A 22,031-nucleotide genomic window follows, 5' to 3' on the forward strand; every position below is an offset into this window, starting at 1 on the left:
AAGTCTTGGTGCATTGCCAGACTGGAGCCCTGGCAAATGCATGGGAGTGTAATGTTTTTACCTTCGAGGACACAATCCTGTTATCGCAGAACTTGGGTGGGATGAAAACTTCATTGGCAGGACACGGCCGATGACCAACATAGATAGTCCTACTGCCTACTCTTCTGTCCTCACCACCAAACTAGAGAGGAGGGATGGGGGTTAAGATAAATAGAGGAGAGAAAAAAAGGAACAGGACATGTTAGTAATTCACTCTTCTTCCTGTCATTTAAATACTGAACCAATTCGGGTACTTCTAACAAAATCAAGTGTGCACCATACAACAGTCATGAATTTGTTGGGGGGGGGAAAGTCCAAATTTTACCCATGATCTAATACAAATTTAAAAAGATTGCACATTCTTTAATAGTTGCAGACAGAGGCAGTCTAATTATGCCTAAATTCCAGCCATATAATTATGAGATTAAAGTTTCGACTGTGAATCAGAAAATGAAGATTTGAAAAGTGGAAAACTGATGGGCACTGGACAATATAATGTAAAATGTCTAGATAAAAATTCAATAAGGGCCAGAATCTTCAAGAGATTTCAAAATAAGGTGAAATTTATTTTCAGATTATATAAATGCATGTGCACTTTCTGTTATGTTTGTCATAGTGTCAAAATGTTCAATACAGTTAAAAAAAAAGTTAAAAAAATTAATCAAGTGAAAACAGAGAGGCCAAAACCTGCATTTTCTCGTATATCCACACAACTCCATTGGGTCCAGTTGTTACCAATAGCAACCCGTTTAATATCAAAGTGAGTGAAGCACCTTATAAACTAGGTAGCTAGACATTTCAAACTTTAGCAGATAAAGCAAGAAAAAAAAGGAAAAATAAGTGGATTTCCAAATTTTCAAATGCCAAACTTGACACTTGGGGGATGTTGCATCTTTTATATACAGCTTAGATTTTTGTATTTTTGTTCTAATGCAGTATGCACTCTAATGTGGATGTGTGTGTTAATTTAATATTTGAAAGAGAAAAAATTTGAGGAACCTGTTCAGAAACCAGAGGTATACTGTGTCCTGCCAAAATGATAAAGGCACATAAGGTAAATCAACCAATGCACAGAAGCCAGGTTGTTGTCATAACTTCCATGGTGCTCACCTTACATAAATCTCAAGAGCAACTGTAAATACCAACCCAAAAAAGGAAACTCACATGAGAAATCAAAGTGATAAATTGTCAGGTAGGACAACGGTTTATTCTTCTCTGTGTGGAAAAAAAAGAGAAGACCATGACTACACATCTCCCACACACAGTGAACATTATTTTATTTAAGGTTTGTTAAATATGTCACTACACTGTTCCCTAGAGAGTTACAGAACTGATTTTGCAACTTTATTATTGTTCAAGGAAATATCTAGCCAATATCCATTCCGTTAAATACAGAAAAGATCAGTGCCAAGAGTGATGATTCATTATCACTGAAAAGGAAATTGGTCTATCCAAAAATCAAAACAGAGCCCAATCTCAATTTTTTTGTCCCCAGAATGCCAAGTGTGACCTAAAAGTATTGGCCAAGCCATTAGGTGGACAGCTACAAGGGCTGGAAACAAAGCCAGTACAATGCATTAGCCAGACCTACAACAATACTTGCTACCAATTCACATCTTTCTTATCTTCAAGGATATTCCCATCTCACTATAGAGAGATTAGCCTGACTCTGTTGACTGTAAATAATTAACCCTATTACAATAAACAAACTGTTGACCATTTAAATTATATCTATATTGTTTGTATACCTGAATATTTTCTTTCCCATGTTAAAAGGTTAGGCTTTCCACTGAGAGCTTTAACAACATGATGAGGATGTGTAATGTCAAGAGTTTGTGAAAACTTTTGAATTCAGAGCCAAAATGATTTGGAGAGCCTTAGTGGCTTTAGTTACTACTTTAACAGTTGCCAAAATATAAGAGACAGTTGTTAACTGCTTCTTTCCCCATTTCATATTTTGACATTTCCATTTGTAACCAATAGAAAAAAGGTATTGCACATGCAAAAAAGCCAAATATACTGATAGACTGTGGCATTTTTTGTGTGCAGCTGGGATTCTCAATCAAGAACAACCAGCCTTTACATTATGTCCAATCTTAACTTGTATCTCATCTTAATCGAACAGTATGTCAGAAAAATGTAGCTTACGGAACAGTTTTTGATGTATGAACTGCAAACAAACAACACCTCATAAAGCAAACCCCCAGTCACCCAGCAACTGGTCAACCAACTAAATCTGCCTTCTTAATGACGTCGGCAACTTTTCCATCTTTGGCCTGGATTGTGATTGATGCGTGGTTTCTCAGAAACCTAACACAGTTTTTAGGTTTAACCATTAACAAACATGCTATGGGTATTTATCCCAATGCATCATTGCTAAACGACAATAATTTGAAGAATAAACATGGCTTGTGATCTTTAAGTTAAAAATTAATAGTAGATCAATGAAATATTTTATGCTTAATGATCTAGAAGTTTTGACATTTTCAGAAACATAAAACAAAGTAAACCATGAAACCTTTTGGACTTTAGCTCGGTTTGCACAAACTGTATCACAAGATAGAGTAGAGGAGATTTATGTAATACCTTTTCTGTTAAGCTTATCTGCCGTTAAACAAGCTGCATACTGTAATGTGCCATTCTTTGATGTAGGAGTGAAACAAATTATCAACGACAACATACTGTATTACTACCAATATGATGCCAATATCAAGTGTTGTAATTTTTAAAATCAGCAGGTTCTATGATTCTCTATGGAGGAGCTTAGTCAACTTATTTTTATACTGTACTCATACGTTGGATAACTAGTGAATTTAACTGATTATAGGAAACCTGGCATACAGATTTAGTTTCCTGCTGGAATCACAGTGCTCTCATTTCAAAGTAGTACACACTCACCAATCAATCACTTCAACTGGGCATTGGGTTGGATACTCAATAATGGCAGAAGTGAAACTACCTCGGGCTGTCAGATACTTAGTCTTACAGCACTATATTCTTCAGAAAACCCATATATAATACACAGCTGACAGCGGTTTTCAGTGTACTTTCAATTTAATGTATGTAACCAATATCAAATTACCATATTTGACGCATAGTCCAAATGTACATGTCTTTGTTTAGTCCCCTTGTATTTATGTAGAATTATGCACATTAACATTAATATCTAAAAAAAAAAGAAAGAAAGAAAAAAGAAAATGACCACTCTATACAACCACAACAGAAAGCACTACTTGCCAGACAGACAGGCGATTCATCTCTGGGATTAATCATAAACTCTTGATATTGTGAACAAGTACTTCATTTTCACAAGCCAAATTATTTTTAAAACAAAAAACAATGATGAATGCCTACTTTCAAATGTCATTGCATAAGCAAAAAATATCAGACACTGACACAAAGAAGACACACAGAAAGAGTGTCAGAAAATACGCTTGCGTGCTGTAGTCATTTTATTTCATCGTCCAAATGAGGACTCTAGCCACATGTTTTAAAAATAGCTATATTTTCTGTTCAAGCATAAGTTGTTCTGCTAATACTGTGACTGTAAATAATTAAAGTTGTGCAGCAGGGGATCTGCTTTATCTAATATAAAAGGCCAGTAGCATGTGGGCTGAGGAGACAAATTATCATGAACATCTGATCCTGGACAAGTGCCAGGGAACATGTGAATTGCGGCCACCTGGACAGCAAACTTCCCAAAGTCTGTTTCAGACAAGGGGTTAGATCAAAGAATGGCCTCAAACACTCGAAGTCTAATTTATGCAAGTAGGGACCAAAATAAATAAATAAAAATCGCAGCATTCATAATGAATTTATGCAGCCATTTGCTTCTCATTAATAGTTGGGGGGGGGGGCTAAATAAGAACAAATTCTTAGTGTTAATTCTGTAAAAAAAAAAAAAAACATCCCATCTTTCCTATAGTCCAGACTAGAAAAGGGAGCCAATAGGTTTACATAATGTTCCCTTATGCATGAACAGCCACATTCACACCTCAGTATGGATGTCAACTTTAGCATCCCCCACCCGATCAGCACACAGTTACACTCCATCAGGACCGGATGCAAACAGAGTGTGAGTGGGAAGAGGAGTTTGAGAGGAAAGAAGTACAACAGGATCCAAGATTTGATGCATATCCATATCCCTCCCCCATATCAAATAGCAATAATCTGCCCCCAGGAGCAATAAGCCAAGGATCTCTATACTGACTCTGTGTAGAAGAAGTAACTGTGAAAGTTGTCCTATGGACTCTGAAAGAACTGTAAAAGCAAATTTTTAACTAGTAGTAAACAATAGAACACTTTTACAAAGGGCTTCTCTATCACAGCATAAAATGCAAGCAAACACACCTTCTACAACCAGAATATCATTGAATCAAAGTATTCAAGGGCTCTGGATTTTACTTTACGGGTTCATAGACCAGACAGCTAGCAATACTAGGTTACTGGCTTCTGTCCATAGTTTTAAGGTCACGGATCAGTCAGGAAAAAATGCTACTTGTAATGCAGACTAAGCCAACAATGGTGCTTAAAAGCTGTGAAAGAGCACACATAAGCAAACCCCGTCACCCCAGAGAGGGTTCTCAAAAAGAAGCGGCACCTACACAAACATAACTCATGGTGAAAACTGGAAAAAGTATTCTGTATTAAATGAGGAAATAGTCTATGCCCTACGGCACTAAAGATAAGAATAGAACTATTGAACGGCCATTGATTTAGTGGTGGAGTCACTGTAAAATATAATGAGGGTCAGATGGTGGGGGCCACTTCATTTTTGAGCAGTTACGTGATTGCAATGCTCATCTCCAAAAAAGTGAGCTAAAGCCCGTAGAAGAAATGCTAATGTAAGGAAAAACAGAACTTATTGCATTATCTCTGCTTCACTGTCAAAGGTCAAACAAATCTATTCAATGGCAGTGATGTTAGTAAGTAAAGCAGAGTCAAGTGCCAGTATGTCAATATCAAACTGTATTCACCCTTGATGATAAAGCACCAGCTACCAAAAGTGAATGGAGATCAATAAAGCAAATAGCCAATGGTCAATCGAGCTGAGATGTAATTGCTCGGTCAAAAATAAATGGTGCATTAGAAAATTGAGCGGGGCTTAAAACTTTCTATTAAAATATGCCCTAAATTTAATTATGCATACATTGTGAAATAAGCACAGGCTTGGACGGAGGGGGAAAGGTGCTCCGCTGAGAGCGAGGGGAATGTAAGACTGCATTCAGCTGGTGCCAAACACCCAATGATGACTCTGGTCTGATGACACTGTGCGCTGTCACACCATCTCACTATTCAGTGACTATCCTGTTTTGTCAATCTGCATGTTGTAAGCAGAACTAACTGAGTAACCAGAAAATTACAAGGCCTATTCATTGTATCACAATCCATCAAGACCACAACTCTCTGACAGCGCAGATTTTTAAATGATTATTTCATGTATTTTTAATGCCTTTGGCACTGTATCATTGAGATGCTGATACCACTGTGGTCATTTTTCTTGTGTAGCAGTCTGAAGCATTGTATTTGACTGCATTATATTTCTTCCTCACACATACAGACACACACTCCTATATTATATTATATATTATATTATAATAGTGATAGACCGACTGAACAGCTACTATGGTGTACCTAATAATTATTTCTGCTCTAAAAATGATACAACCAAGCCAGAAGTAGGTCAGATGTGGCTGTGTACGAGAACATGATGTTGTGCCGTTCCTGTGAGCAATACTTGCATAATTCATACCATAAGACACAAAACACTCCATAAACCAACCAACAAACTGCAAAAGACTAGGCAGACCATTTCACCACATTGTACCACAATAGACAACCGTTCACATTCACACTAGCAATGAACTAGCACTTAGTTAAAGTTAAAGGGCATTGTAGAACCTTCGGCAACACTTATTAAAAGATTTAAGTGATTTGAGCCTGTTTCAATAAGTTTAACTCTATGTGGAATAGAGAAAGAGAAACAGTTTCAAGAAATCATCAAAAGCCCAAAACTCCCATGATGTTCATGCCCATGGGTGTATGTAAACTCCTGACCACAACTGTACATCAAACAATCTACAGTAAAAACCACACAATCAAGATAAACTGAGTACTTTGTGGCTGTGCTGTTATACATTCTTTCTGCACGTGATCGCTGTCTTTACATAACAGCATATGCTCGTACACTTCATTTAGAGAAAATAGATTCAATACTGATGTTTTTTTCTTTGTCTTCCAGAGCAGAAATGCAAAACCCTCAGATGATCCTGAGGTGTAAATGACACGGGAATGTTAGAAGAAATCCAGTTCTTTGTCACGCTGCTTCATTGACACAAACATGTTACCATTTATGGCCAGCAAGTCTGTTACAGAGACCGCCAGAAGTGGTTTTGGGTCGCACAATTTCTCTCTCTGGACAAGAAAGTGTTTTCTGATCTTTTGCTGTTAAGCCTTCTGTCAAGGTTTAACTGAATTGTGTCTCCAACAGCTTATACGTGCATGTCTTGCAAGAAGTAAAGATGACACTGTAGTGTGCAGAAGAAGAAAAAAAATCTACTGACAAAGTGTGACAATGGTTCAGCAAGTGCTGTTTTTCTGGACACAAATAGATTTTGTGGTCAAACTAAATCGATGCTGTAGCTTTTTCTTACTCAACTGTTGAAGCAATTTGAAAATGTAAGCCCAAAAGAATACAGTATGCTCAGCTTTGTTCTGATCAGTCTCCATTGGTGGTTTTATAACCTTGTGCAGCAGGGTTATAAAACACTAAGCTCTTCCAGTACATAATGCAAGAGCTGTGTCATTAAGCTTCAAAAAATGCACTCAGAAAAGCTACTTAAATATATTTAATGAGGTGTGAGGGAGCTTTGCAAAGAAGAGAGAGCACTAGGGACGAATGTTTGTTCTTGTTCATGCTGCATGTGTACAACCTGCACTACACTGAGAATGTCACTGAACTGGATCTTTGTTTTCTATTTTTCCCCACATTGAGGAGAAAGTGTGAGCGAAACATAAAATATATGCCTAAACACCCGAAAGGATTCTGACAGTATTGGAAGGCTTTCCAGAACAAATGCTTCGTCTCTAGCAAACTGTTTTAAAAACCGTTAATGACGACTGGAAAAACATTCTAACAGAAACTTAAAACTGTGATTATGACAAGCAAAAAAAAAAAAAGCTGAGTAATGACTGTTTGAATAAAAGGGGAAAGATACATGGGCTGAGTTAGTGCTGTTTACCCTTGCAGCTCTCTGGCACATTGCTCCGTTACATTCTCTGTTTTTCTTGTCAGCCCACTTGCCTGTCCTATTCCAGCATGCTCACTCGGTCTCACTAATTGTAACTCTCTCAATTTTGATTACACATCAAAGTGCTCACTGCCCATACCAGAAGAATTTAGAGTGGCTACATTTTCCTTTGAGGAAAATATAGCACAAAGGCACAAAATTAAAGCTTTGTTACTACAATGAATTTGAGGAGTACTCACCTCTTTGTTGTATTTCTTGTGTGGGAAAACAATTTCTAAATCAAGCAATCTTACGTGGGCTATTTCGCCTAATTTCAGCACAAAGTCCTTTAGCTGTTTTTAAACCTAACTGAGATTCAAAATACAAAAAGATTTCCAGAATTGAAATCCCCATTCCTTCCTCCAAAGACATTTTGAGCTATCCCGGAGTCTATGCTATGTAAGCTAGTCACATATTGGTAGTTTTACACAGTTAGCGCCACAGATTACAGGATGTGCATCCAGATTATTTAATAGCATATGTGTTTGTCACCTGTTTGATCATTCAAAGGCTGCTCAAAGGTGCTCTTCATCCTCATTTAGGCCCCTTGGCTGCTCAGTTTTGTCCAGTTTAAAAGAAAGATGATTCAATAAATAGTCCACAAATATATCACCAACCACTGGTTACGTGGCTGATGATGCCTGCAAAATCTGAACACACTACAAAAACTCTACTGCGCCTATATTACTTTAGAATTCAAAGTCAGCTTCTTTCCCTTCATTATGAGTGGAACACCTAGAATAAAAACAGCTTTACTGAAGAGACTACAAGTTCAGACAAAGTTCACTTTAAAAGTTTTTAAAAAAGGATATTTACTCTCCTAACAAAGCAGAAGGACTATTGCTTCATTCCCATACAGTGTTACATCAAATCGACTTGTCTTCGTACAGCACCATTAATTTCATGCAAAAGTGGTTTTGGGTGGTTCAGCACATAATAAAGCAATCACACAAAAAGCTTTAAACAGCATTTGTCTCTTAAGCAGCACACTTGGACACAATGCAACACACCTGAATTTTGCAATTAAGTTAATAAAGTTTCCCTCTCCAAAAATAAATAAATAAAACATTAATAGCAGCAAATAACAGTTTCAGACAAAAGGTTACCAAATCAATAAAAGGTAGATACATTAATCCATAATGATACTATAATAGGAGTTACCTCCATTATGGATTCAGCAACACTTGGCCTATGGCATTGAATTAAGGCCCCATATTAAAGGCTACTCTCTTCCTCTGTCCGCTGTTTGCACATTGTGATGAATAGCCTTCAGAGTAATAACAGTCCAACTTGAACTGCGCGCTGATCCTAAGGAGCTGTTGTGGATAGGCAAAGGCTCATTGTTCCGCTAGCATGCCTGCAGCTGTACTAGACACAGAGTGTAGTGTACCATTGGCTGGTACTGACCTATATTAGACTGCATCTCTCGACAACAGGGAGGAGGGAAACTCATCATGACCTTGCACTGGGAACAACTTCCTCAAACATTTTGGTCACAGACACATATAGCGACACTTTTGGTATAGTGACAACTTATAAAATGTCTAAAAGCCATAGTTGTTTTGTGAGTAACAGGTTTCATGAGAGGCTTTTTAAAGGTCATCCCCAAGCTGAAGTATTTTCTGTGAGTAACATCAAAAAAGATGACCTTTGAAATTTAAAGAAACACAATAAAAGCCCATTAATATTAAAAACAGGAAATGCATGTGAAGTCACAAACTGCTGACAGACAACTGTGGTCAGACAATATAGACATGGATGTTTTTAACCGGTTTAGTCTTGAAACATTCATTTACTAACACATAACTTAATCCGCCTTCAGGAGTGTGAACTTTGTTCACCTATTCACTTTGTTCTCAACCAGTTAAATTAAAGTCCTGCGGAGAATGAGAAAAGCACATTATTTTCCAGGGATTTCACGGAGAAAACCTCCAGACTTCACATTTTAAGGCCTGGAAAAGCAAGCACATTTTAAACTACAGCCTAGTCACACTTAAATTTCTCTTTAATTATATATCAAAGTAGTTTAGCCTTAGATGGGGTATGGTTTTTCCAGCTAAGTGCACACTCTCTGTACTCTGTTTGCGTTTGCGCGCGCGTGTGTGTGTGTGTGTGTGTGTGTGTGTGTGTGTGTGTGTGTGTGAGAGACAAATCACTAGATTTAGCTACTTAGACATAAGTTCTTGATGCGGCTGCTTTTTTCCCCATGTAGAGCACGGGTTTCTAAACTGCAGTACACTACAATGGTTGCTCCCCCACACCACACTGGCAGAGAGCCATGCAACACCAACAAAAAAAAAAAAAAACAGCATTTACAGTATGTCCTAATGCTGACGAGCTTTAAAAAAAACTCCATCTCAGCTACAGCCCCTCTGATGACATTATCTTTAATAATGTACCAAGCTACACTGACTGTAATTACTACTCAATTAATTATCCTAAGACGCTGCATAGGAGAGCAACAAGACTAATGACAAAAATCAATGGTGGCCCTTTCTTTCCCCTGCTTCCACTGCTTAGAAGGCATGGTTGACTGTGGTATTCCTACAAAGCATTTCTTCTCAGTGAACTGTAGCCACATTAAAAAGACAAATCTTTCACCCTTTGACTAAACAACACTTCCTTCCTAGCCAGGAGTTTGCCATGAAGATAATCACTGGAGGCTGTTGCTTTACCTAAGTGATGAACGTGTAGGAGGGGACACGTTCGTCTTTCTTCCAGCATTCGTTAAATCCTAACATGCTGTTCCTCTCTCTCTGTGTCAGCGAGTACCCTATCATTTTGGGTGACGATGAAAAACTGGGATGATGAAACAGCACAGATGCTGACGTCCCCACCCGACTTCCTCCATGCGCAAACACATGGATGGAGACATAGACACGAAGCAAAAAACACAAACACCCAGAATACACACGTCTCAGTATTCTCTTCGCATCTCACTGCAAACACTCTGAGTAACGCTAGAGCTGAGCCATAGCACAGAAAATCTCTGGATGAGCCTTTATACATATATGGATGATGAGGATGCATTTTGAGTGCCACTAGCCTGGTGAGGATAGGTGGGGGTCAGGAACGGCAGGAGGAGTGTAAGGAGAATTCAAAATAAATGAAGCAACCTGAATTATTTACAGGTACAAACTGAGAATTCAATCCAGGTTTTAAAAGGAAGTGGAAAAATTGCCAGAAAAAGCCATCCATGGTCCCTTTGTATTGAGCCTGAACTGCCCCCTCCACTATAGGAAGGCTGAAAATGTCCGTCCATTCGAAAGGAAACTGCGAGGCGCAAAGAGGCAACATATCTAACCCCCAGATTCACTACAGTTTTTCAGGCTTGAGTCACGCAGGTCTTTCCGGTCTCCCCCACTATATTTCATCAGCCCACTATCTCACAGCAGGCCATTTATTCTTTCATGGTACCTCTCTCCCCACGCTAAATATATTTATTATCCCGCTGTGTGTTGCAGATGAGCTTCTTTTGCTGTGTTTCTATTACTGGGCAGAGTGCAAGAGATCAGACGGAGACAGGAAGGATGAGAGAAAACAGAGTAAGCAATTCTCTTCACCAGCCAGTTCACGGTTGCAAGACTAATGGCGGCAAAACTGAGCACACATAATCAATATGCATCTCCCCTAATCAAACAGGCCTGATAAATCAGATGACTTTACATGCCTTCTATGGGCTGTGGCACTTAGATGCACTGTTACCCTTACTGCTAACCAAAGAGTAACAGCTCTGTTCGGGAATTCTTGATTCTCATCAGTTACTGAAAGCCCCTAGCACGTTTCCAACAGGTGCTACTAGTTGTTAACAGTAGTCAGCATGTCAAAAGCCAGACCAGCATGGAAAAACACATCTGAAGCATTCTGAAGGACGGATAATGCTGCAATAACTGAATGCTTGTAATGCTGCAGTAGTTGCCCCAGTACTTGCAAGCCATAAGCAGATACTGTTTTTTCTTATTGTACAGCAGCAGATAAAAACAATTCCTTTTATTGCTGAATGAGAAGTCAGCTTTTATTGAGAAAAGTGGACATGTGATAAAATCTGGAAGTTTAAAATATAGTTCACTCAAGTAGCGGTTTGACCAGAATGGAGACCTAAAGCACCTATATCAAAATTCTAAAAACACCTCAATACTTGCTTTTTTTAGTGTCCTTTATAACAAAGGCAGCTTATGTATGTATGGGTTGTCCAAAAAATAATAATAAATCCCACCTATAATGAGATACTAATCTTATTACTTAATACAAACAGTACTGCCTTCATCTTCTCTAGCTGACATACAGCCTAACATACATACTTCACACAGTCTCTCCACTCTTTACCAGTTGAGCACTCAAACAGAAGCATGGCAAACAGAAAAGCACCTTAAAGAGTAACACCCTGGTCTTTATGGGGTATATTGTTGAGTCAGTAAAGCTTCCATTTCAACAACATATAAATAGTAACCAGTTATTGGAAACATTAACCTGTCCAGCACACATGTTAATGTTATACATGTAACTATTAGCAAATACCCAACTGCTACCTTAGCTGTCTGTTGACTTACCATTATTTCAAACCCATCTTGTCTGGCAGCTTTTGCAATCAGAATTATGATCAAACACATTTTGTTTTTCCAAGATGAGCTCAATAAATTCTCTATAGGCTCCTCTTTTTGTGTTTCTCATGTTTCTTTTACTGGTTTACTTTTTCATTAGTGTCATTTCAGTTATTACAGTATATGCGTAGTATGACAATGTCCAAGCTGACAGGCAGGAAAACAAAAAAGAAAGGAGGGAAAAAACTGGAGAAAATCTAATAATGAGTATTAAGGAAATGAAACGACAACAATGATGGAGCTAAGCACCAAACATTATCAGTCCTACATTCTGTAATGTAAAGAGACAATGTTAATTTAATGGGATTAAAAAAAAATTAGCACACAACTTGTGTTAAAAAATTGATTTAACATAATTATTTGTGTCTAGAAAGTGTTATGTTTCTCTTAAAAGTCACAGATTGAGGCAGAGAAAAGATCATCAGCAACTAGACAGAAACCGTGGCCACGGGTCTCACCAGTGTCGCTGAGCCAAAAATAAACAGGACTGTAGCTAAATATACAGACAAGTGTTATTCTAATATTTATTTAAAAGACAATGGACTCTTAATTTTTAATAGTAGTACTGAGTTTGAAATTCTAATGTTGTTATAGCCCTACACTTGAGTGTGAGCAACATTAATTGCTACATAGGTTTGTGAAAGATGTGTACATTTCAAAACTGCGAGTGCTGCTGACCGACTTGCCAAACGGGTTTGCAAACCTCTGGGAATTTCCAAAGCATTTGACATGCAAACCTCGAAACCCCTGACATATAATAACATTTTCTCTCAGGAAAAGACTTGCTTTCTAGTTCTTTGGTAATGTCATGTAGTCTCAGAGTTGAGGCAGGCCTCAGATCATCATGGAAAGATTGATGAGAGATGGAGAGGTGGTTTTAGACTTCTATATTTTGCAGCAGGAAGAACTTTACATATGCTAATTGTAATTTAAGGCTTTCAGTGATTTATTTGAACTGTTCTGTTGCCAGGGTGAAATGATTGTACAGCATAAATCTTTAACAAATCTCAAATACATACACTGCCACTAATATTTGATTAAAGGTCACTTAGCAAGTTGCACCTTATCTAGCAAGATGCTTTTGGCAGTTATTTACAACCTTCTATCATAACTTTGTCAAGATACTTGAATCGGTTTAAACTGGTTGGTTTACTGGGGCATGGACACAGCTTTTCAACTTACTCCATAACTTTTCGCATATTTTTGGGAATGAAATTCCAGGATTCCGCTTTATCCATTCCAAAACCAATTTACTATCATTTTCCTACCTAGAAAATCTAATTGTGTCTAAGCTTCAATTGTCTATCTGTTGAGGTAGGCAACTGAAGCTTGTAAACGAAGCTGAAGAATTTGAAGGTGGTCCTGCTACATTATTCTATCCACGCTGTGCAATGTAGAAGTACCACTGGCAGAACAACAGGCCTGGAACATGATGCCACACCACCATGCTTCACAGCTGGTGCAATGTTGTTTGGTTTGAAAGCCTCACCTTTAATCCTCCTCCTACTTGTCATTGTAGCCAAATAGCTCAATCAAGGTCAAGTTTACTTATTTAATCAATGTCTTGTCTTTCCATAAAATCTTTTTCCTAAAGGCATTTCTGTGGGCAGCTGCAAATTTCATTCAAGCTTTAAGGTGTCAATTCTGAAACAGGGGCTTCTTCCTTGGTCAGCACCCACTAAGTCCAAGGGGGTGTAAAACTTGCATCACTGTAGACAGTGATATTTGTATTATGTAAGTTTCCAGTTCATGGCAAGAGCCTTGATGATCCCTTACCAGTTTCCCCTCATCTGACATTTTGGTGACAGTTTGGGTCTTCTTCCAGACGTTGGCACGGTGGTGACATATCAGAATAACTTGTACTTTTTTTAACTGATGATCTTAGATTCTGCATTTGTTTAGAAACAGCTACAAAAGAAAACTTATAAATCTACAGTTCTTTTTTTAGATCATCCCATTCCCATTGTTCTGATCATTGGTCAGTCCAGTGAGTGCTGTCAAACAAATTCTTTTTATGCTAGTAAAGAGAAACTACCAGTTTTAGTGAAAACCTACCTCTCAGAATCAGATGGGAATTTTATTATGAACTAATCTGTCAGTTAGGTTAGTTCCTTGTCAATTTGCATATACAAGTGAAGTCCAAAGACAAAAAGCAGCAATCTGGCACTGGAGAATTTTTGGAATTTTCCCAAAGAAGGATTTAAACAGCTGACTGATTTTTTAATTAAATGGAAACCTATTTTTAGCACACATTTTTTGATCGTGGAATCCAAAAACAAGTTAGCCTTGTTTATGTCTATATGGTTACTTCCTGCTTTTGTGCATACCAAAGCTTCCATTCTCTTAACTGGTGACTGCATCACATGAGGCCTTGGTGTACTTCACCACTGAGCAGAAGAAATATTTTCTACAGCACTGTAACATAATCCAAATAAAAGACTGAAACTTCACGTGCGAGGTTTTTAACCGAGCTACTGAGTAGGAGGAGATCTAGTAGTTACCATGGTGCAAAAGGAAAGGAAACTGAGGTGCTGCATGGGCGATGTTGTTTTTATTTGCTTGCACTGTTCTCCTTGAACACAAGGCAGGGCTTCCACAATAATACTATCACATTTTTGCCAGGCTCCACCTCGCACAGATCACACTGCTGCCTTCAAGGGCTTGAATGAACATCAAAGGCAACTGTGTGATTTTGCATTCCTGTCAAGAGCATTACAACCTCTGGAGCTTCCCTACTCATGAAAAGCCCCCTCGTTCCCACAGCCATCTTTAATGATTTTCTAAACACTCCGGGTTTAGCGGCACGGCACATCATAGTGTGAGAGTCAAGTAAACACACGAGGCTTCCACTGTGCCTTTTTGGTCACTCTCCCTCCTCTCCATCTTTCTCCCTCTTCATGATGCACGTGTACCTCCCGTGGGCAAGGGGAGGGTGGCAGAGAAAAATCAGGAGGCAGAGAGCCAGAGCCTCAGATACCAGCACTGCATGCATCAATGATAGTGTGGCTGGCTGCCCTGCACAAAATATTATTTACAGCTCACGCTGAAGAGAAATTACAGCAGCAATCCTCTCCTCAAGCAGGAAAACCAGCTGACCTGGCAACACTTAGAGAGAGGCCAGGAGGAGGGTCAGGAACTATAATTATTATATTGCTTCTCCCTATTCACTCTCAGTGTCTATACTGCTCACACAGCGTGTGAGGGATTCAGCTCAGTGGTGACAACAGGTTACTGGTGCATAAGAAGTGGATAAAGAGGCAGTAAAGGCGGTGTAGCATTTATAAACGCAGATACTCCACTTTCAACTAGCCCACTCATGATTAACCGATGAGAAGGGCAATGAAACCAGTGGATGAACTTTAAAGAGGCAAGCATTTATTTCACCAGTTATGAAATATCATGCCTAAGCAATTAATGTTGGCAAAACACCACCTTCCACCACTGAAAAAAATGTTTATGGCCAAGCACATAGCAGGGACTGTGCGATTATGCTTCCTGAGGACAAATATGCATTCATTATCTGGTTAAATTGATTTCAACTAACAGATGTGTCGTTTCACTTACACTAAGACTAACAGTATAAATTACCCACTGTATGTACAATATATATGACCAATTTTCTATATTCAAATTTTAAGAACCTGCATCAAGTGACATTCATAGCATTTATATTAACTGAATGGATGAAATAGTTGATTTCACTAATCAATACTGAGTCAACAGATATGGACCATGAAGTCAACACAAGGTGGCACACCTGGTTTGATAGATTATGTTTTGACTTACAAGTGAATAAATTTTTGGAGCTCAGAGAATAGAAACATTTCCCTGGGCATAGGTGTCTTCTCAATCGAGCTGTAGTTTCCAGGTGTTTACTGATATTATTGCTCTTGTGCATTGTTATTTATTCTTTTTTCCCCATTTTGTATTTCTGTCATTTTTTTTGCTTTTTTAGAACTTGAAAACCATTTTAAAAGGTTTCATTATCATCACTGTATTGTTGAAAGTGTTAATGACGATAATAATATTGTTGCTTAGGATGACGACAGACTGTACTTCCCTTTATCACTGCAAAACTTGCACTAAAAGTGCAGTTGACTCCCCGTTAATGCTAACTTGCATCTGTCGTGACTTCCTGGCTGGTAAGAACTTACCTAACAACCAGCTGCTTGACTAACGAGAGCCGTGAAGTGAGACAACAGCTGGTTCGTGTTATCTGGCGGTGTGAGGAAAACTGTTTGTTGCAATGTGTGTGGATTCAATCGCAATTACAACGAAGACAGCAAAGGGGAAATACATCACGCAAGGGCACGCTCAGCACTTCATTTTTATTTGGGGAGGGGAAGCAAAACCACAGCGGTTAAACGCTAGCAGTGGCAGCTGGACGTCATAAGCTAACCGTGTGTGTGTGCGCGCGCGTGTGTGTGTGTGTGTGTGTGTGTCAGGCACACATACCCAACGGTTCAGTCTTCTCCGTAGCATCTTTTTTTCCTTTAATTTCACAATGCTGATGAACTCTTCAGATTCAACAGACGCCTCCGGGCTCTGCTTCAGTTTCTCTGGTGAATAACTTTACATGTATGTTAGTAAACGTGCTAGCTCCTTGGCTATCTATTCTCTACTCTAACGTTAGTTCTATCTATATGAAATGCCGCAGCGACGCTACATCGTTTCCATTTTGTTTGATTTCGGTATCTTCGCACCATTCGCATTCTCTCTCCCCTCTGAATATTTTCCGCGTTGCGGTGTACTAGTCGCGCTTCCCGCTGCTCAAGGCTGAAACAGTGCCTGACATTTCGCTCTGAGCCCTGTTGCTTACACGCGAAGGAACCATTTGTCGCCCCCGAGTCTCGCCTTCCCGCTGACTCAAAAAGCTGGCTAACGCCACGGTAAAAACTAACTTCTCCTGCGAGTCCCCCGTGCACAGGTCGCCTCACCTCCCTGTCAAACAATTTTCACTCCAGCAGCAACAGCAGCAGCCCACCAACGTTCCCACGTTCACAAGCTCCACCCGGCGAAGGTGCGGCTTGCACTGCACTGTGGGTAATGTTGTCTAAATTCCCGTGCTGGGGGACCAGCGTCACACCAAAGGTCAGGGAGTATGGACGCCCGTCTCTAGATGGGAAGAACTTCTAGGTTTTAGTTTCATTTTACATATTTTTCTCAGCTGAATTATTTTGTGTATGTTTCTGCATTAGGCAACATCTTATACCCCCAAATAACTTAAATCAAGGCTGTTAAAGTCAGTGTACTTTGTGGGCCACACACAACCCAGGAACATTTCCTTTCTGTCACTGTAAAGGCTTAACTAAACATTTCATACCTGACTTGTCTTAATATAAGAAAAATAACTCTGTTCTTCCATATGACAAATGTATAAAATTACTGGTAGCGCATTGTCCAGACTGTTTATGAAACATTTACAACAAGTTTATGTTAATTCATAGAAAATGCAGACATTTCTATAGTGCATAGTTTAAAAACAGAAACTTTTCCTTCATTTAATTGTTTATCTATTTCTTAATACTTTGGTTTGGTGTGGGCAATGGCAATCAATATGACAAGCTGTAAAACTTATGAAGATATAGTTACAAATGCCTTCTGTTTGACAACCCTGACCTACCGGTAAATGGTATGCGCACTGGGATACAAGCAATAAGATCAGCTTAGTGAAAGCACACCAACATTGACACCAATGACAGGCAGAGTGACCAGATAGGCATAGAAACAAGCTAAATTTGAGGCAAAGAATATGTTTGTGCATTATGTGACAGATACCAAAAGGCGGTTTGATGCAATGTTATTATAGTTAATTTAAAAAAAAAGTTCTCATATAAAATAATTATTTAAAAAAAAATGGAAAAAATTAAAGATAACCGAAACTTTACAAACTAACTTAAATAAAATACGGAGAAAATATCCTTAGTTCTAGCGTTTGTTAGTGTGGTAAAACTTTCTAAAAATTTGCCTGATTAGGCTTTGAAAAACTTATATCATCAGACTTTGGATGTCTACAAGGCTGTGAGTCACTGCTTTCAAAAAGTTCTGTTTTTATGGTAATATCTATACTGGTTTTCCCAAACTTGCCCATTCTGGAAAGCCTTGGGTTTCAACCCCAAATAATGAAACTAACACTGAAACTAATAAAAACTCAACTAAAAGTAGACAAAAAGAAAAACTAGGTCTAAACCAGCCAACTCCCTCAGGACACTTAAACTCAATCATGGTGAGACAGTAACTGCCATTACTGTAATTCCTCACACTCAGTAGGTGAAATACAGAAAGTATAAACAGTTGCTGATGTCTGTCGTTATGGTTTTATTCTATAGTCTTCTTACAGTCACCTCTTCTCTTTCTGTTCTAGTAACTATGAAACTGGTTGCTGTTCTGTCTGCTAATCATCTCTGTGGCTTTGTGACTTAAGTTGATTTAGAATGATTCATTCAGAATGTGGGACATGGTCTCAGTATGTGGGACATATTGTCCCTGACAGCAGCAGTCTTGAAACACCTACAGTTGTTCAGCTCAAAGAAACTCAAAAGCCTGGGACGCTCACCCACAATACTAGGTCTCCAGTACCCAACCCAAGAGCATCTCTGGGACGTGCCAGAACAAGCCCTGACTGTAGAGTCCACAGAGGATTTATTGCCAAAGTCCAAATTCCAGACAGCACAGGAGTCCCATGGAGGTCCCTCATGCCCCAACAAGTCAGAACTGTTTTGACAAAACATCTGCAATCTTTTATTACTTAGAGTCAGTATTTATGAAATAAGAAAATCCCATTTGAAATCATTTTTATACACCTCATGCTGTTTGAGGCATCTCCTGATATGATTACAGGAAGTGAGCAATCTTTCAAGTTTGGAAGGAGGGGTTCTGAAAATTCTATTTTAAATGACACAAAAAATGATCCACAAAGCCAGCACTCTGACTGCATGAAAGTAAATCATAAAAGCAATGCTGAACGTATTTTGAAACTATGCAAATGAAATATTTCAGATCTTAACTAGAGCATAATCCAGTTCATGATTTCTGTCTTCAAATCTCCCATCAAATTCTCTTCCGGCCAGCCAAAAGTTATATGCTTAGGAATTTCTAACTGCTTTTAGAATCAATGGTCTATAAGAGCTACCATAGCTTAATGCCAACCCATGATTATACTAAAATAGCAAAAATAATATTAGCCAAAATAAGTTATGATTAAAGATTTTTTTAATTTATTTATTTTTATAGAATAGATCTGTATTAGATTATTAACTACTGGTGTCATGTAGTATAATGTGTTGTGTAATGGACAAGTATGCCATTGTGTCACACTTCAAAATGCAGAATACGCTTGAATCATGTTAATCAAGGAAACGGAAAGAACTAAATGTTCTTTATCTGAATCTTTGACCTTAAACGCCATCGCTCAGCATGCTCAAGCTAGATGCTACAGGGCAGTACAGTGACCCTTTAGTTCTGAAGTTCTTGTTTGTATTTGTGTGGGTCATAGCATGAGTGGTGGCCTCAGCAGATTTTTTTGCATGTGGCATCAGATTTGCATTCTTGCTTTGGTCACTGCCCTGCTTTAAATGAAATGTGCTCATACTGAAAAGCCATGCACTTTGTGAAACCAAAGGAAGTTCATTAGAAAAAAATGCTCACACGTTATCCCTCACATGAGAAATCAGGCATGTATTTGTGTGTTTGTGAAAGAGTGTTCTGAACCAAAAGAACAAACAAGCTACTAAGTATTCACACAGTATGTGGTTTGTGCTTAATACTCAGTGGAAACTAGATGTCAGCTCTGACAAAGAAGTGCATAAGCTTATTTTAGTCTGAAACCACAAAAGGGCAACTCTATGAAACTTATGAAAAAACTTTCAGAATAAGTTTGAAAAAAATATTAACATTTTAACTTTTTTGGTATTAATGTCTAGTATTGTTGCTTTAACACTTTCAATTGTATTCAAATGTATGAAACAATCCATTGGTTCAAACCTGAAAGTCTTAAATGTGCTGTACCGCTACAAGAAAAAACAGACCATTTTAGAATAACCACATGTGTGCCAGAATAACCTTTGGCTTTAATAAGTTTAAATTGCTTCTAAAGAACCTACTAAAATATGTATAACCAGTGGTTTCCTGTAAGAATTACCATATAGCTTATGAGATTACATGTTTTGAGAGATAAGCAACCATTCACCAAGTCCCCCTGAGAGTCACTTTTTTGTTTAAAGTCTCTTCCTCTTTGGGGCTTCTTTTTTCATAACCTGCGTGATCGTTCTATGTACCAAACTGTCTCTTTTGTTTTTATTGTTGTTGCTGTTGTCTTGCTGATTTAAACATATTAGGCCCAACCAAAAGTTAATAAAAGGCAGTTCAACAGCTGCATAAAGAGGTAGTGTCTATCACAAATCGTCTCTCAATGAACAGCTCCACAGCTGTAAGTTGGACTCTATCGCCACCACGTGACAAAAGTAACAAATTACTCATCACATTTTACTTTAATTTTTTCTCCATGTTGAATCTCAAGAAAAATGTGCACTTGTTTTGTTAGTCTTTCTTGTTTCTGGAATACTAAATCAATTGTATGCGACTTATTATTTAGTCTCAAGGACTGAAGATGTTATCTTCACTAGATGGACCGGTTTCATACCTGTGAATCTGTCAAACTTAAAAAGTGGGCCTATTGTGTGTTCTTATTTTATGTCATGTACACTGTTGCAGTGGCGGATGTTCACTGTAAACACAGCAAAAGTTTTAAATAATCAAGTCAGCATATGCACTAGTAATCAGAAGAAAGTTGGCCACATGGGAGAACACATGGGCGAAATGCAGCCTGAGGTCCTCAGTCAGGCCCTCTGTGTCCTAACAGGAAAACCAAACCAATACATCCCACAAAAAAACAACAAAATCCAGCAGTTTCTCAAGGAATCTTCTTGCATTTCAAAAAACAAACCCAGGTCTACTGGTTATGTCTAACACAATTCATGAAATTTCGTGTCATTCTGTGTTCAAGTTTCAATCTACTTGTTTATGGCTCTCAAAATTTTGCACTACCCTGCATATTAAGGTCTTCAGTATGGGACTGTAGTAACTCTAACAATACTGTGATGTTTTTTGTAGATCATACAATTTTTATTTCTGTCTGTCTGTCTTTCATACAGGGCTCTCTGAAGAAATATTACACACCAAGCTAGAGGGATCAGTACAAGATAAATAAAGATTATTATGATTTGAATCAGAAAAAGTTCCCGTGCAGAGTCTAAAAATAAGACAATGTAAAACTTCAAGTGACTACAGGGTCATAAAAGGAAATGCTCAAGGTCTGTATTAGAAAAAATGGAAGAAAGAACATATTATAAATGTATCCACAGACAAAATGGTTTTTGTTGTTTTTGCTTATTTGATGTTTTTTTCTTTTTCTTTTGCGACTCTTTGATTTTGCATGCACAACAGTGGAGCGTTTTTTTCTGTTGCTGTAATTCAATGCATGTCCACATGGTGGCAACGCCGTAACATCAATAGGATGTCACAAACCTGTTGCTCCAGGAAATGATCATTGGTGTTGTTTAAAGTTTATTGCTATAAAAAATTAGTCATGTTTTTCTCTTCATTACTGTTAGCGTTTTTTAACACTCCATATGAAGTGATGAGGGAGGCTGCACATCTACATACTGAAGCATCTCTGAACACATTTTATTGGTTGTGTTTACAAGATGTAAGTATTTCAAATTTGAAATGAGAAAGGGATAAACACTGATTTCTAAATTGTAGAAAAAAGATGAAGAACATACTAGTCATTTGAGGTATAACCAGCTGTACCTTCTTGCTTCTGCAAGAAAATGTGATCTCAAAGTCAAAGTTCAGAGGATAACAAGAAAAATCCATGATTCTTTTGCAGTAGGTTCTTTTGGTCTATTTCATGACTTATTGCAGCATTCCACACGTAGCTTCTATTTTTATTTATTTTCACATCATTTAAAATATTTGTGAACATATCAAGGTAAAAACTTTGTTAAATTACTAATTATATAATGCAGTTTTATTTGTCATCCAGAGTGTGCTGCGCCTACTGCATTCTGGTCCTGCATGAAGTGTACAGTACCTGCTGAAT

General features: G+C 38.2%; 1 protein-coding gene across 9 annotated transcripts in view; it reads right to left on the reverse strand.

The window, feature by feature from the left end:
* Positions 1–16,945, reverse strand: part of atp11c (ATPase phospholipid transporting 11C) — a 41,134-nt gene extending 24,189 nt beyond the window's left edge. For 8 of the 9 annotated variants that reach the window (XM_005913234.3, XM_005913235.3, XM_042220985.1 and 5 more), the window contains exons 1-2: positions 16,385–16,945; positions 62–181 (exon numbers count right to left, since the gene is read on the reverse strand). In XM_005913234.3, coding sequence (XP_005913296.1) covers positions 62–181; positions 16,385–16,411 — 147 coding nt within the window. In that variant the 5' untranslated portion in view covers positions 16,412–16,945. The other variant, XM_042220995.1, reaches the window with a different exon arrangement.
* Positions 16,946–22,031: the final 5,086 nt, after the last annotated feature.

Source organism: Haplochromis burtoni, unplaced genomic scaffold, assembly GCF_018398535.1.
Source record: "Haplochromis burtoni strain Fernald_Lab_line unplaced genomic scaffold, NCSU_Asbu1 Contig_4, whole genome shotgun sequence".
NCBI classification, from domain to species: domain Eukaryota; kingdom Metazoa; phylum Chordata; class Actinopteri; order Cichliformes; family Cichlidae; genus Haplochromis; species Haplochromis burtoni.